At 43.4% G+C, this 17418-nt stretch overlaps 1 protein-coding gene across 1 annotated transcript; it reads right to left on the bottom strand.

Annotated features, from left to right (window-relative positions):
* Nucleotides 1-147: 147 nt before the first annotated feature.
* Nucleotides 148-16477, bottom strand: LCT (lactase). The gene is made up of 17 exons (XM_077784841.1): nucleotides 15817-16477; nucleotides 14868-14923; nucleotides 13537-13620; nucleotides 12756-12858; nucleotides 12342-12414; nucleotides 10919-11606; nucleotides 9888-10533; nucleotides 7047-8603; nucleotides 6442-6710; nucleotides 6005-6295; nucleotides 4983-5181; nucleotides 4157-4359; nucleotides 3774-3883; nucleotides 3110-3244; nucleotides 2013-2236; nucleotides 1024-1260; nucleotides 148-359 (listed from the first exon to the last, which is right to left on the bottom strand). The coding sequence occupies exons 1-17, from the start codon at nucleotides 16475-16477 to the stop codon at nucleotides 148-150; spliced, it is 5748 nt and encodes a 1915-aa protein (XP_077640967.1).
* Between the last annotated feature and the right edge of the window lie 941 nt (nucleotides 16478-17418).

Genomic DNA, 17418 nt, shown 5'->3' with positions numbered 1-17418 from the left:
TTTTCCTCCCCCTTTTTAAATTGGAAAGCAAACAGCAAAATGCTGGGGAGCCATCTCTGAGGCAAGACAGAAAACTGCAAGTAGTGGTGGCACAGACTTCTTTTTTAAGAAAAAACAATCATACTAACAGTTTATGAGGTGGAAATATTACAGTTTACTACTCTGTTCCATGTGTGATTGTTTATGGGATCTTTTGGATGATTTTCTGTATGTGTATGCGAAAAGAGCCAAGCCCAGTGCTCCAACTGCAGAAATAGCAAGAAGCACATAGAGTGCTACTTCTGCACCTTGGGATGTCAAATCCAATCCGAAAAAGCGCACGCTGCCAGCTGCTCCTGGAGTCGGCTCTGTTGGTGTCACTGAATGGGAAAACAATGACAAAGTGTTGGTGCAGAGCCTGGGGGAACTGTTCATGCAGCTGTGGGCACTGTTGCTCCCTGCCTCCACCAGGCTTTTAACTGTGTTGTTCAATACTCTGGCAGGAGCTGTAATTCTGGGGATCAAGGATTGATACAATTCTAGCTCAGAGTGAAGGCACAGCTGAGGCTGAAAGTGCTATTCCTGATAGTACCAGGTGAGTGTTCTCATTCCCAAACCTCCACACTTAACACTGGTTGCTTTTCATTGTACTACTCCAGTTGAGGAGACACAAATGACAACAAATTGGTATTTCCAAAGCCTTACCCAAAACAAGGATTTGTATAAAGTATTCAAAATTTTTTCTAGACAATCTTGTGGGAGTATTGCATGTGTGTGGTTTGGAAAACATCTTGGGCAATTCTGTTGGAGTAAAGTTGAATGGAATAACTTGCTACATTCTTAAGACAAGCATGTGTTGAGGTGCTCTTGCAAAAGGTTTGGTTGTTAAGTCTGGTTTTGCTTAGGGAAGTGACATTAACTGGAGTCTTTAAAGAAAATATTCCAGAAAATGATGATGTCTCTAAAAACCTTAGGATTATGGAAGTCTTTTGGGATTAGGATTAGATGCAAACACACAAGCACCATTTCTGCTGTGTCACTTACCTTCTGGCTCCTGTTCCAGACAGGGATGTGGGCCTGTTGCTGGATCTGGAAAGCCATTGCAGTTTATGATCTGTGTGTAATACTTGGCTGAGGCCTTGGGGCGCCGTGGCAAGGCAGGGTCTGAGAAATTCACATAGTAGAGCCCAAACTTTTCCTCATAACCCATTGCCCACTCGAGGTTGTCCATCAGTGACCACGAAGTGTAGCCCCGTAGGTCGACACCGTCGAGCACAATGGCTGCAGGCAGGAGCAGAGAGAACAGGTCAGTGGTCACCCCTCTGCCAGCCAGGGCAGGAGGGTGCTGCAGAACATCTACACATGGCACACAGTGAAGTTACTGCCAACAAGCAGATTCTCTCAGTGCCCAGAACTGGACACTGCTTTTCTCTGCTCCAAAAATCAAAGCCTTTGTGCAAGAAACAAAGGTTTAGGAATAGAAAGGAAAACCCCTAAAATGTAACCATTGCCTAAACAAGTGTTTGTGGGGCCTTTACAAGGCAGTAAATGCCTGAACACCTGGCTGCTCCCAGTACATCAGAAAAGTAAACTGAAAAAGCTCTTTCCTGAAGTTGTTCGACCAATGCTGTAACAGAAACCAGCTTGGGGGTTGGGTTTTTACTGTTGTTTTTAAAAAATAGGCAGCTTTTAGACACAGCAGTAGTCAGACTAGAAGGAGTTTATCAGGTAGTAGTACTCTCTCACCAGGTGCAGCAAACCAAGGAACCTGCAGGTTATCCCACTAAACCCAGGGTTCGTTCTTCCTTTAGATCATCTTTCCTGGCACATTTGTGACTATCCATGAGCAGTTTTTCCAAACCCAAAGGCTCTTGGAAGTGGATTCAGTAAGTCCATGTAACTGTGTAACTTTCAAGTGTGATGGCAGTGGTCTTTCAGCTCTTTACAACTTGCTGTATACACATCAGTCTTGTGGCAAAGCCACTGCTGCTCTCTAGAGCTCTGGATGACCAGATGTCAGTAACCACTCTTACCTTTCAGTGCCTCATTAATGTAGGTCCGATAGTAATACATTCTCCAAGTGTCATTGAATTCAAAGGCTCCCCTTTCTGAGACCCCATTTTCAGTCACATAAATGGGAGGGTTGTTGTACTCTTCCTTTATCCACCTGAGGAGCTTTCTGAACCCAAAGGGTGTCATCTTCAGCCAGGCGGAACCAGAGCTCGGCCAGGTGCGGTCGGTCACTGTGCCTACGGCCCTGTGGAGGGGACACTGCTCAGGGCTACTCCCATGTGCCAGGCAGCTCCATGCCCAGGGCTGAGGTGCTGCTGGTGCTCACAAGCTTAAAAAAACACTTCTCAATTTTGATCTACAATAACACCCTGTGTAAATCAGCTGTGGCTGATGATGTGACTGTTCGTTCCAAATCTTTGCATACTGCAATGTCGTTTCTACTTTACAAGGCATAATGCAGTGCTTGAGCACACAAAATTGCTCTTACATTACATGCAGGAATGTAATGAACTCACTGTCCTAGAGGGTTAAACTATAAGGGGCTGGGATGTACCAGCAAAGTTATTTCAAATTTCATCTATTCCCTATGGAAACATTTTGGAAAGGAGACAATTTCACCCCCATGTGTGACCCCACCATTACCTGAATTCTCATTAGAAAAACTAGTAAGCTCCTATTGTTTACTTTTTGAAGTTGAGGAATGAAATTAGTATCTAAATAAAAAATCTTGACTTAACCATGAAGTGATGTAGCTATTTAGGCTTTGAACTTGCATATATCCAATGCAGTGAGGCACCTAACTCTGTTTAACAGCAAATGAATCAGTATCCATAAACCAGGATAACACCTCACAGTTTAAACTGCAGATTGAAGGCAGGAAATATGATAAACACTGTCTATCATCACCTCATGTCTGTAAGAAAAAGGCTGTTGCTGGACTTCTGTGAAAATAACGGCACCTCAGACACTGCTTGTTTATAGTATCCCTAGTGTTGGTTTGTAACAGCTTAAAACACCTATCTCACAGCTTGATTTGCCATAAATTTATACTTGTCAGTTAACCCAGGCTCCAGCTGTTCAGATTTTACTTGACCAATAATTTACATTAATCTCTTACCTATCAGAGTCAAATGACATAACATCCTTAGGAAAGTTTAAGTTGTATGCTAAAACCGTGGTATAATGATTTAGACCAAAGTAGTCATATGTGCCTTTAATTCTTCGTTTTTCACTTTCAGTGAATTCTGGAAGTCTGCAAGAGAAAACAAAGAATACACTTTGCACACACTCCACGGGTAATGCTGGGATCCTTGGTACCAGCACCACAAGCAGAAGGAGAGAAACTCTCAACTGGGAATGGAAAATAAGAATGTAACTGAGAGTGACCAATGAGTTCAGTCCGTAGTTTTAAGAAAAGTTAAACAAATTTACCACAGGCATCAGGTAAAGTACTGTGGCTAATGCAGAGTAGTTACTGTGTCACTGAGTTGACGTTTTATTACCCCATAGATACATCTGTCAATTTAGTCTGCAAGAGAGGTAAAGACAGGGAATAGATAAAGCCCCCTGCCTAGATTGGAACTAAATGAACTTTAAGGTCCCTTCCAATACAAACCATTCTGTGATTCTCTAAAAATATACACTAGAATTTTTCTGTGAGGATACAATAAGCTTTTTTACAGTAACATGGGAATAGAATCATTGAAATGCATAATTTCTAGAAGAAAGCATGTTTCAGCACAGCCAGTGAAACAAAAGCAGGTGTGTGCCTGGGCTCTTACCGGGACTTGCTCAGGCCCTGAGCCAGACTTCGTTCCTGAATCCTTCTTTTCATCACTTCATTATAATCACCATTTTTGAAAATGGGGTGAGAAAACCAACCTAGAAAAAACTAAGCCAGGAAATAAGGGAGGATAAATCATGTATCAAAACTAATTATTAGCAGTAAGTTTAATAGGCTTTTGTCACTGCAACCATATTTTGTCTCATTTCTGTTGGATTCTTGATCAGTCCACATAAAAGGGGGATACATTTCCTTGCAGTGATGCCTCTGCCTCACCATTTTATTTCAGTGAGATGCTGACCTGGGTCTGGCACATCCAGCACCCAAAGCAGGGGTGTCACCTGGAGCAGCAGGGAGAGCTGTGACCAGGGGTCTCTGTACCTCCATGAATCGTTTGGCAGCTTCAATGTCCTCCTGGCTGTGTGGGTTGCGTGGTTCTGCCCAGTCAGAGTTGATGGTGATGGAGATGAGCCCTCCCTGCTTGGCCCGGAAGGTCTCGTTGTAGAGGTGCCAGACCTCGGCATGTGCCCTGATCATGTTGTGTCCCACCACGTAGGGAGCGTGCCCTGGCCGAGCCCAGATGCCTGCAGGGACAGGGACAAGCAGGGGCAGTGGAGCAGCACTTCCCAGCCCTAGCATGGCTGTTTCCCAGGTTAACACAGCCCCGGGGTACCCAGCACTGCCCCTGGTAAAGCAATACCTGGTGCCCCAAGCCCAGCCCTGGGCTGGAATCAGTGCTAGGCAGAGGCAGCTGAAGGAGCAGCTGCCATGGGAAGGCTATGCCAGGAGAACTCTGCATTGCCCCCTGCTCCCTCTGGAGTGGGACATGGGCTGCCAGCCCTGGCAACAGGCTGCTGCTGCCAGTTTGGAAAGCAGAAAGCTGTGTGTTCAGGTTGGCTCCCCTCTTTTGGTTCTACCCTGCTGCTGAGCTGGGTCTTCCTTTAGCCCTATCCCTTCTCCACAGTTCCTCGAGCTGGTCTGGAAACAAGGTCTGCTCCAGGCAGCAAGTGTAATCCAGACTTTGAGGTGACAGGCAGAGTAAAAGAAGGACCTGCTCAGCACACCACAGCAATCCAAGCCCCATCTATCCACAGCACAGCAGCTTCCTCGTTCTACATTTGCAAGCCCAGGGAACTGCTCTGCTGCAGCATAAAACAATTGTGCTGACAGTGCATGAGGGCTCTGAGGTTATGCCCAGCAGTCTTACCTGGAGCAGCTGTACCAACGCCATAGCCAAGATAGGCAGCGGTGTAGGGTTCATTGAAGGTTATCCAAAATTTCACTTTATCCCCCAGCCTCTGGAAAAGGACCTCAGCATATTCCTTAAACCTCTGAATTACAGTATCATTCTCCCACCCACCAAGGTCCTGCAGCGGCTGTGGGAGGTCCCAGTGATAAAGAGTTACCTGTGGGGAAAGACAAGAGGACAAAGACTCAACCAGTCACTCTCACAGTAACTCAGATTCATTTATGACCACAAACGGAACGTGCTTTGATCTGCAGCTACCTGTTCCTAATGTAGTTTGATGTTGTAGTGGTCACTCATGCACTCAATAAAATACATTTTTGCCAGTTTCTTTAGGGACTGCCAATGGTAAAGGTGAAACTTTTTTTTTTGTTTTACCAAAAACCACCTTGTGACAATAAGAACTCATTAGTGAAGAACTGCTGCACCTGCACTGACTCTCAGGTGAAATACAATCCACTAGGACACCTGTCTGGGCTAGTACAGGACTATGAAGATAGCTCAGTGTCACTCAACAGTGTTGAAAGAGCTGATTGATGGAGGGGTGAGGTCACTGTCCATTGTATGTGACAAATAACACTGACCAGTGGAGTTTCCTTACTCCCAGGAAAAGAATAAAGCTACATCCATCTCTAAGAAAGGCAAGAAGGAAGATCATGGGAACTGCATTAATCAGTCTCACCTCAGTGTCTGAAAGAGTCCTGCATAGGTCCCTGTGGAATCTATTTCCAAGGTAAAGGGACAAGAAAACAACTGGAAACAGCCAACAATAAGTTTACTGTGGTCTTTCTGGGTAGTAATTCAATACATCCCTACATTCCAAGTTCATTGGCTTATGCAATACGCTATGTTTCTTATCAAAATGAAATGAAAAACAACTTCTGTGTGAAGCAGGGTATGGATGGAAACACACACGTTGCTCTGAGCATCAGATTTGGGTTTTGCTATTTTTTAGTAACCTGAAACTTACTGGCTGTACTTACCTGAGGCATAATGTTGGCTGCCAGAAGGGCATCGATCAGCCTTTCATAGTAGTTCAGTCCCTTTTCATTGATGTACCTGGTGGTCCCATCTGGGAGAACACGAGGCCAGGAGATTGAAAAGCGATAGTGAGACACCTTGAGGCTTTTCAGCATTTCCACATCCTCCTCAAGCCTGTGGTAGCTGTCACAAGCTACATCTCCAGTTGCGTCGTTGACGATTTTCAAGGGAGTGTGGGAATATTTGTCCCAAATGCTAAGTCCTTTCCCATCTGCTCTCCATCCTCCCTCAATCTGTAATTGAAAATGCAGGAAGAACTATTAGCGAACCCAAATTTAGGTCTCATTCTAGCAAAGAATTCAGCCTGTTATTCTTTGTGGTGCCACGCAATGAATTAACTGTCCACAGATACTTCAGGAATCTGTCTCAGTTTCCTGACCTGGTAAGCTGCACTTGCTGCACTCCACAGGAAGTTCTCTGGAAACTCTCCATATAAAAATTCATCTTCCTTGGGCAGTGGGATACCATTATTGCGGATGATTTCAGCATAGTACACAGCAGAGCGCTTTGGCGTCCTCGGCCTGTTGGGGTTGTCAAAATCAATCTGGTGCAATCCAAATCTTGGATCATAACCATCCACCCATTCAAAGTTATCCATCAGAGACCAAGCGTTGTATCCTTTCAGATTAACACCATCTACCTTGTAAGCTGAAAGATCAGAAAAAAAAAAACAGAGGAGCATTAATGGTATAACCACACACTAAATGAACCCTAAGGAATTCACATGCAAACACATACAGGCTCCTAGTTTCATACAGGTGGCACTGGTCAACTAAGATCATTGAGAGAATCTTCACAGCTGGAGGAAACAAAGTACAGCCATACAAAGAAGGTCATAAAAGCAAACACTATGTTTATATTGTATTCAGACTATTTAAAGACTGATATCAATCACTTTTAAAAAGTACTCTTCAGAGGAGTTAAGTAACCCGAAATCTAGAGAGGAGACACACACCACCAGATTGCAAAAGCAAATTCTGGTACCTTTTAAAGCTTCATCAATGTATGTTTTGTAGTAAAATATCCTGGCATTGTCATCAACATCTGATTTGGCTTTTTTCCCCACGCCATTCTCAATGATATATATTGGGGGGTTTCCATATTCCTCTTTGATCCAGTTCAGTAGCCTCCTCAGACCCCAGGCCACAGGCCGATGGTCAGGGAGAGCTGAGGAAGGCCAGGAGCTGTCAACTGTTAGTGAAACTTCCTGATCATACTCGTAAGAGAAGGGTGTCAGAGGTGTTGTTGAGTACTTTACAATTTTGGTGGAGTATGTGTTGAAGCAGAAGACATCTGCCGTGCCCCGGATGTATTCCCGCTCCTCCGCTGTGAAAACCGGCAGGCGCGACGATGGCAGGTTCTGGAGCTCACTCCTGTTCCCAACTTTCCACTTCATGACCTCGGGGTAGTCCCCGTTTTTGAAAATCGGGTGTGTGAACCAACCCACCAAAAACTGCAGGTAACTGTCAGCAGCTTCAATGTCCCTGGGGTCACTCAGTGTCTTTGGCTCGGCCCAGCTAATGAAGGGGCACAGGGCAATGACCCCTCCCTGACTCGCTCTGTATTTGTCATCGTAGGTGTGGTAGACCCTGGCATGAGCTTTCAGTAAGATGTGGGCAACCCTGTAGGGAGCACTGCCAGGCTCCTTGACATTGGGTGGGAACAACCCTTTGCCGTATCCCATCCAGGCAATGATGTTGGGTTCATTGATTGTAATCCAGAACTTCACCCTGTCCCCAAAGGTCTGGAAACAGAAGTCTGCAAAGCTGTTAAATAGGTCAATCAGCTCGTTGCTCTCCCAGCCACCAATGTCCTGGAGAGCTTGTGGTAGGTCCCAGTGGTAGAGAGTGACAATTGGAGTGATGTTGTTTGCAATCAGTCCATCAATGAGGTGGTTGTAGTATGTGACTCCATGGCTGTTGATTGAGTTGTTCCTTCCAGTGGGGAAAATTCGAGGCCAGGACAAGGAAAAACGATAGTTCTTTACACCTAAGGCTCTCAGCATGTAAATATCTTCCTCCACCCTGTTGTAGCTATCACAAGCTGTATCTCCAGTACTGTTATCGTTTACATTCCCTGGGACATGGGTGAAGTTATCCCAAATGCTGGGTCCTTTGCCATCAGCATCCCAACCTCCCTCTATCTGGTAGGCAGAGGAAGACACACCCCATGTAAAATCCTCTGGGAATGTCCCATAAAAATACATGTCTCTTTCAAAGGCAGTCTGGGATGAAAACTTCTGCCAAACGACTTTTGCCTTGGAGGGAACTTCTGATGCTGGTAAACTTGGCAGCTTTGATGGCACAGGTCGGTCAAACACCACTGGTGCAGATCTGCTCAAGGCTTGGGATGGAAAACCATTTTTCTCAATAAGACTGGAATAGAAGTAAGCAGATGCCTTGGGAGTCCTTTGTCTGTTGCTATCTTCAAAGTTCACATGATGCAGCCCAAATTTTAGGCTGTATCCCTCTGGGCCTTCAAAGCCATCAAGCAGGGATCGAGCAATGTAGGAGCGGACATCAACAGCATCCAGTTTCACCGCTGCCACAGAAAAAACGAGACATAGTTAATTACCCACCTGAACACAACTCAGCAAAACAGAAGCACCACAGCCAAGGATAGGTGTGACAAGCCAAATAATTACAAATTATTTTAAAGGCTAAAAAAAATTCCCAAACAATTAGGAGTATCTGGTAGGAAAAGCAGTCAGCACGGTAATAGGAACTAGTGAAATGCTTAGTGATAGAAATGTGTGAGAAAAGAAGCATTTGTCAAGAGGTGTCCTGAGTACAGGACACTGGTATTCCTTCCCCTGTGTTCTTATTTTCAAGCAGATTTCATCAATTTAGGTGTATGGCTCACTTTTAGATTTAACACTGTAATTAAACTGAAACCTTGCGGGTATTTAGTGCTTGCCTATATCCCCTGAGCATAGGAGAGCTTCTTTTAGCTGAACTGTCTACCCAATTCCAGCACAGGCAAGTCCAGCATCTCTCCTCACATTGCTTACAAAAAAGCATTAAATCTCTCTTATTCAAAAAACGTTCACTCCCTTCCTCTTTACTTCTGCTGAGACATAACAGCCTCAGCAGAAGTAAATGCTAAATTGTGTCTTCTGTAGCTTTCAACACTTCCAGCAGTATGTTGAGATCTAGGTCAAGCAGATCAAATGCTGTACACACTGATCACCAACATATTTAATACAGCATATTTAATGTTCTCCTGACAGTATTGTTTAGTCTATCTAGAGAGCATCAGTCAAATCTCTATTTGAAATCTCATCTCTCTATGTTTGTCCAGAACTTGCCACTAATGCTATTTTTATGTCAAAAGATACACAGCTTGCAAAGATACAAGCATAACTTGAGCATTCTACAAGCATAACCTAAATATTCTCAAAATGGTTGAGGTAGAAATTTTAGGAAGATCTTTCCAGTGGTTACTACCAATTATATCTGATTAATTGGTAAAGGCAATTCTGCCCCAATTTATGAGAGGTCTACAGGCAAGAGCCTGCAGGCCAGTCATCTCCAGGAGAACTGGAGTGTATGAACAGTGTTCTCACAGAGGGACTGACCTTAGGGTCCAGACTACATTAATCCATATATAAAAAAAGGCCTTCTAATACTTAAACAGAATGGAAAGCTCCATATCTGGACACCAGACCGGCTTAAGAATATAAAGTCACACTCATTACCTACACAACAGGAGGCTGACTTCACATCACCGTGCAAGTGGTGATGTTTTAAATTTAACCACCATGGAAGGGCTAGAGTAACCCCTTGCCATGATTAAAAAAGATAAAATAATTTGATTTCTCCATACCTTTCAGGGCCTCATCAATGTACCGGCGGAAATAATCCACTCGCAGAGTGTCATTGAGAAGATCCCCGGTGTCTCCTGTTGGCACACCATTCCCTGCTATGTATATTGGGATCTTTGACCCTGTGTATTCCTGGGATACAAACTTCAGCAGCCTTCTCAATCCCCATGGGACCACATGGATCCAAGAAGAGGCAGCCTGTGGCCAGGAAGGATCTACATGCAAGGAGAAGTTCCCAATGCTCTCGTAGCCTGGTGTACACATCTCGTTAGTCCTGGCACTGACCAGGCGGGAGGTGTAATGGGACAGGCCGAAGAAATCTGCAGTCCCTTTCACCAAGGACTTCTCCTCCTCTGTAAACACAGGCAGCTGTGCAACTTTCGTGGAGCACTGCTGGTTCACTTCCTGGATCTGAGCCTTCAGGATATCTGGGTAATCCCCATTAACAAATACGGGGTGAGCAAACCAGCCAAGCATGAACTGCAGGTACCTCTCAGCTGCCCTCACATCCTCGGAGCTGCTTGGAGTCTTGGGTTCAGCCCAGTCCGAGTTCAGCACCAGCCCCACCTTTCCCAGTTGCTGAGAACGGTATTTGTCATTATACAAATGCCAGACCTTGGCATGAGCCTTGAGAATTGTGTGAGCAACCTGGGAGCAGAAAGCAGAGGAAAATGTGTCACACTGCTTTGCACAAAAACTCTTAAGCATTTGGTTTATTGCCATGTGAAAATGTCCTCTCCATTCAAAAGAAAATACCTTGACAAAACAAATAATGATAGACAAGGAGTGTACTAGTTTTAGAATAAGCAAAAGAATCCGACTATTTATCCACATCAGCTTTCAGAATAGAAAAATAAAATAACAACACCTGGCCTCTCTTAACTAACCCATTTTTAACAAGTATCATAAATCCAGCAGTCAAATAGCTGTCTCAGAGGCCACATTAGGTTTGAACATAGTTAAAACACAGAACCATAATGGAAAACAACCCAACAAGAGTAGCTGCAGGATCCTAATTATTCCTGTGCCCTACCTTGTACGATGCTGCTCCTGGCTCAGTGATTCCTGGAGGATGCTCTCCGGTGCCATAGCCAGCATAGCTGATAACCCAGGGCTCATGGAACGTAACCCAGAGCTTGACCCGATCCCCAAACGTGGAAAAGCAGAAGTCTGCATAGCTCACAAAAGCATCTATGATACTTTCATTCTGCCAGCCACCAAGAGCCTGCAGAGCTTGGGGCAGGTCCCAGTGGAAGAGAGTCACCATGGGCTCAATGTCAGAGTCTAACAAGTTGTCAATTAAGTGGTTGTAATAATCAACACCCTTGGAATTGATGGTCTTCTTGGTGCCAGCAGGCAAAATTCTAGACCAGGATACAGAAAATTTGTACAGCTGGGGGTGAAGACCCCTGAGCAGGTAAATGTCATAGCTGGTTTTATAGTAGCTGTCACAGGCCACGTCTGCTGTTTGATTCAGGTGGACATGGCCCTCATGCCCAAACTGGTCCCAGATGCTCTCTCCCTTCCCATCCTCTGCCCAAGCTCCTTCGATGTTAAAGGCACCTGTGGATGTGCCCCAGAGGAACCCACTTGGGAAAACATCTTGCAGGAAAGAATCCCTCTCCAATTCAGACTGTTCAGCAAACATTTCCCAGACTGTTTGATAGGAGGACTGAGGGGCAAGAACAGCATCTGGGTTTTCCTGTAGAGTATTTGTTTCACTGGAAATACAATAAATAGAAGTTAAAATCTCCAAGGTGGACACCAGTGCCATAAAACTTGCAAACACGGAGTATAAAGGAAGTTTGCTTCCTGTTCAGGTCACATAAGCCACATATAGTTCCTCTGACATCTGACCAATCTAACCCTGCTCTCTCCCAGCTGGGACATGAAGGTGGAGGGCAGTGAGTAACTGCAGAACAGCTCTTTGCATGTAGAGTCTCATAATCCATTAGTTAGGTCAGAGGTGCGAACAACATCCTTGCAGTGAGCAGCAATTTCCCATGCTACAACTGCTTCCTGAGTTTCCTGCCATTGTAATCCTTAGCATCTCCCTGCACCATGACATCTCCCACAATTCCATAAGCTCAAATGGCTTCTCCCCTTGGAAAGCCTCTATTGGATTTGTTTATTTATAACCATTTTGCTCTTGAAAAAGCAGAAGGCTTGAAAAATGTACTTGTTACTATTGGCTTGAAGGTGCAATTTGGGTAACCAAGGATGAGAGAGTGGAAGAGGATTACATTACAGGATTAGTAGCAGGATGGAGGATTGCAAGTAATTGGAAGAGACTGGGCTCAGCAGAAAAACAGCCCTTTGCAGCCCTTTCAGCAACTAACAGCAGATTTTACCACTAAACTGTCTTGTCTCTCCCTGCACATAGGTTTCTAGAAGAAGCTGTTTTATTATTGTATCTTATTATAGTATTGCATGGTGTTACAACATTTTTATAGTACCTTAAAACATGAGGTACGTAGTCCAAGAACTCATTAATGTCACATCCAATCATATGTGCTTCTTTATTAATAGCTGCAAACAAATGGTAAGTGATGGATATAGTCTTAGATGCAATGGACTGCATGACACTACTTGTAACAAACAATTATATCTTGAAAGAAATTTTTCCTAATATTCAACTTAAACTTTCCCTTCTGTAATTTGAGGCTGATGAAAAGATCTGGGAAAGATTCCTGTTTTCCCTTCCTCAACACCCACCATCCATTCTTAACTTTCCAAGAATACTATAAAAAAACTGCAAATTATTTAATCTAATAGCAGGTGATTGCCTAGATTTGATGATTTTGAATTTCCTTTACAAGCTATCATGCAGATCTTAACTAAAAAACTCATCCTCTTCAAACATCACTCACTTGTGACAACAGCAGCTACTGGTATGAAAGGATGCTCTTCCATGGAGGCACAGTCAAGGGCTTTTAAATTAAAAACCAAGATGTCTTTGTCCTTCCAGACACTCTGCAAAGGAGAAATCGGGGAGTAGAGTGAAAAGAAGCATCAGCCACTTAGTAAAACCATGTTTTTTGTGTTCTTTGCATTTTACATGGGCAGCTCCTTATCCTGCTACCCAGATGCTGGATGTCTCTTTGCTTATGAATTTTAAGAATGCAGTTCACTACCAGAGATTTAATATAGGTTATAACAGGTACCAGGCTACAGCATCACTGATGTTGGTGCTGCCAGAAGATCTAATCCTTTAAATAAACTCACCCTCAGTAACATTTCCAGCACCACCCCTGCTGATAAGGAATGTGACATTTGGTAGCACTGCTGTAGAGCTCATGCTAGAGTTTAATATCTTTCAGTACTTAGGTATTGGCCTAACAGCTTATCAAACATCATGTGAGAGAGAAGGTTTTTCAGTCCCAGATAAAAGAATTCCACCATTCCAGTTGTTAATGCATCAATAATAAGCACTGACCAAAAGGATGCTTTCCAGCATTTTCCAACAACAGTTTTTAAGTCAGAATAACAACAGAGAAATGAGTACTTTGCAGCTTCTTCTTAGTGTAGCTGCTGCCTCAGCTTTCACAGAAAATCACAACTCTTTAGACAAACATCCCAGCACATGAAATTCTGCTACTATTTTTGGTCTGTTGTTTGCTGCAACCATTTTAACCCTGTGCATAACTTTACTTGGGACTCATTCATTTTCTTGTAGAAATCTGTTTCATGTCCACAATGGTACTGAACGTCAAGAGACACGAAGTCTACTGAATTCTAGAAAAAAGAAAAGGAAAATAAATAATCATGCTGGAGAAAAATATTTTGGGTTTTTTTAACTATTACGTTAAATATACATAAAACTGTGTAAAGTTTGATACAGACATATTGCTGGACTAAGAAGCCATATGGGAGCACTGGACAATACAGAGAGCACAAACTGGATACTCTATGGGAAAATGTGTTTTGTATGTCTCTTTCTAAACAAAGTACAACTTAAACAACTAAATTAACTTATATTTTATTAATTTAATATTAGTAACTTACAGGTAATTTATTAATACCTGGTTATGATTTATCAGAGAAACCTTCTGGTTATGATTTATCAGAGAAACCTTTATAAGTATGTGGTTCAGGTATATAAACTTATATAACTCTTGGTTGAAAGCCCACTTCAGAAATCTTTAATCATTCTTATCACAAGTGTTATCCCACTAGAAGTTATCAACCTCAAGGGAACAGATTATTCTCTTGTTAAGTTGGAAGAAAACTGATGAGCTTTCAGTTTGTTTATCAGTCCAAGGTTCTCTTCTAGTTCAGTCAGCTCATCTCAAACATCTTCTTTGCTTTCCCTACAAACCACACCTTGCTTAAATCCTTGCAATGTCAAACCTACAACATTGCTTGACTTGGTTCTAAGTTTTGAAGGATTATGAATACAGCGAAAAAAACCTGCACTGTCATGTGTGCACTACAACCTACATAAACATCCTCTGGGTGAGGACAGCTATGAACAGGGAACTGGATCTTTAAGAAAGAATGTCATTGCCTTTGTAAAGGTTACATTCTCCTTGTGTTGTGCCATCCTTGTGCAACTACATCAGTTCTAGCAAAGCTCAGTTTGGATTTTAACATAATCAACAGATATTTTAAGTATCAGCTAATTAGGATAATGTATCAATATTTTGGTGGTGCATTAAGTACACCTGCAGAGAAAACGGTAACAGGTACACTTCTTGGAGACACCTTGTCATTTAGCAACTATATTGCTAACATTGCCAATTATAAGAGCAAATCTGTCTCCATGTAGCTTAATCAGTGCCTACCAGCCAAGAAAGGATGCTGAAACAATTTTTAAATTAGCAGTTTCACATAATCAGATTAATCAAATAATTGAAGCTTACAAAACTGGTCAACCTGCTAAAATCTTATTGAACTTCCAAGTAATTTGATCCCATACATAAAACCAAAGCTAAATCAAGGCAATTTTATATAATTTTGGAAATATTTCCTTAAGGTGTTACCTGAAAAGAAACTGCAAACAATTCTGATGAAACACTGTCAATAGACAGCTTTCCACCTTGAGAAAGAAAGAGGCAGTCTGTTGATAACATATCAAGGACAAATAAAAATTTCCATTTACTGCAGTTGTTTAAAACCAGTTTTAAATAGTTGAAGCTGTGAAACACCAGGCACTGCTCCAGGTAATTGATTTCAGGATACCCTTTGTGATTTCAATGGAGAACTGAAGAAGGTAGAAATTCAAAGGCACTATTCAAGGAGCCTCTGTAAATAAAAAGCCCTTCCACTCCCTGCATAAATAATAACTTTATTAATTTTCATGCCTTTGTGATGGTTCTACAATTTTTTTTTTAATCCATTCTATGCCGAATGTTTTTGAGATGTTGGGGTGGCAGGAACTTGGAGGGACAGGAGGTGCAGGAGGGAATCTGAGCAACTTCTAAGTTGCACACCAGATAGTGAACTGTACAACAAAGTATTCCTGACAAATGCAAGAATTAAAAATAAATTAACTAATTAAATTAGGGAAAAGAAATAACAACTTGACCAGCTCTACTGGTTATTTGTCTGGGACAGAAAAATTCCAAGGCCAAAGAAGGCAGACCCAAGTGACATCTGCTTGGCAAATCCCAGCTACCCATCATGGAAGAAGTGAAATTCTATTGCTGTAACACAGGCAGATTTGGGATTTAACTACTGTAAGCCCCAGTGTCTGCAGTAAGGAAAGCCAAACAAAAGGTACTGCAGACTTCCTCACAGTCATCACATAGGAGACTTCCTGTGCCTTGACTCTTCATGCTTTCAGGTACGTTTCAGATAATTTTAGTCTTTCCTCTGTGGGTCAGGAAGAGGCACACAAAAATATCTACATAGAGACTGCATGTAGCAGTTGTCATTTAGTGCAATCACAAAATATTTGCGAGTCATATTGAAAATCCCTGCTCTCCTTACCTGCTGCTGAGATTTCCTCATGGAGCGCGGTGTAAAATCCCTCATGGGCAGCAGCCACGGCCTGGACTCGTTCCTGGGGCTCAGTGTAGGGCAGGCTTTGAAGGACCTCTGGCAGGTCACTGAAGGACAGCCACACATCCACCAGGTCCCCAAAGGCACGGAAGCTGAAATCTGCATACTCCACGAAGAGCTCAGAAAAAGGCCTGGCTCTCCTCCCGCCCGCCTGAGCAGCCACGGCGCCGGGGACGCGGCCGCGGTGCAGAACCAGCAGGGCTCGGAGCTCTGCGGCAGCCAGGGCCTCCAGCAGCTGCCGGTAGCAGGACACCTGGGCTCCATCTGCCTCCATGGCCCTGCCCTGGGGAAGAAGGCGTGCCCATGGCAGGAAGAGCTTGTAGTGTGTCACCCCGAGCTCACGGAGCTGCCCCAAGTACCGGGGCAGCTCGGAAGCCAAGAGCTCTGGCTGGCAAAGGGAACCCTGGGCTTCAGCCACGGCAGGGCCCTGCTGGTCCCTGGTCAGGATCTGGTCCTGCAGCCCCAGTCTCTCTGCCAGCTCACTGGGTAGAGGCCCAGCAATGGCGGGAAAATTCCAAGCAAATCTCCCATCTATGCAAAGGCTGAGAGAAACCAACAGAAAGATGACTGTCTTACAGACCAGGTCCATTTCTGAACCATGCTTCAGCAACTATTCCACACTACTTATACACCAGTAGAAGTAATATTTAACAGAAATTATCTGTTCCATAGATAAGTGTTCTCTGCATTACCTGACACTGGACTGGACTTTCACAGTAGATAAAAAGACATAGATAAACATAAAAACCGCTTTCACTCAGTTGGAGAAAGGTCATGAAAATGTGAAAACATTTTCTGAGATGCTTATGCTTCCCTTTATGTTTAAGTATCAGTTGACATTTGCTAATATTGCCTCCCATTTAGAGAAAGATGAAATAAGTAGACAAAGCTTCCCCCTCTTTTTGGCCTTTTCAGCTTTAGAAGAATCCCAGCACAGCTGTGGATGAAAAACCAACAAAAGCAGCAGTTATCTGCATGGCTGGGGCTTAGTCCACCATGGCTTCAGGGCATGCAGGGCAGCATGAGGCATGTTAGTGCTCTGATCCTGGGTGGATAAAGGAAATCTGATGTGTGGCACCTCACTCAGCTGGAAAAGTGACTCTGATATGAATCCAGGCAGCAGCAAGAGTGTGCTTTCTCCTGCCCAAAAACATCCAGGAACTTTAGTCTCTTTTTTTTTTTTTAATTTTTTTTTTTTTTTTTTTGTTTCCAAAGCTCTCCCTCCTTGAGCCCTGAAAACACTGCTCTCCCAGCAGGGTGGACACATTCAGGTTACCCCAGCTCTTCTGCATTCCAGTACAGCAAAACTGAAGGGCTGAGAACATTTTAAAACCAACTAAACACAAAATTCTACATATCTATGAAATGTTGGTTCTATTTCAGAGTTCATTTCCTTTAATAACCAAAATTTTGTCTAAAGCTCATCTGCAATCATGTGGGCAAGTTATTGCTGTCAAGCAATATTATCTTTAAGTTACAGATGAAGACATCCCTCAACATGTGCTGTTACTCAAACCTCATCAAGGATTG

This window comes from Lonchura striata, chromosome 8, assembly GCF_046129695.1.
Source record: "Lonchura striata isolate bLonStr1 chromosome 8, bLonStr1.mat, whole genome shotgun sequence".
NCBI classification, from domain to species: domain Eukaryota; kingdom Metazoa; phylum Chordata; class Aves; order Passeriformes; family Estrildidae; genus Lonchura; species Lonchura striata.
Note: the sequence above shows the minus strand (reverse complement) of the source record. Positions and strands in the feature narration are given on the sequence as shown.

Bases quoted from the DNA above. Each gene is read 5' to 3' on its own strand.
- LCT (XM_077784841.1), bottom strand. From the start codon at position 16,477: ATGGACCTGGTCTGTAAGACAGTCATCTTTCTGTTGGTTTCTCTCAGC. The intron at 13,621-14,867 runs GTAACACCTTAA...TCTTTTTTCTAG, and splicing joins TGTTTGCAGTTTCTTTTCAG to AATTCAGTAGACTTCGTGTC. The intron at 1,261-2,012 runs GTAAGAGTGGTT...TCCTGCCTGCAG, and splicing joins CATTAATGAGGCACTGAAAG to CCATTGTGCTCGACGGTGTC.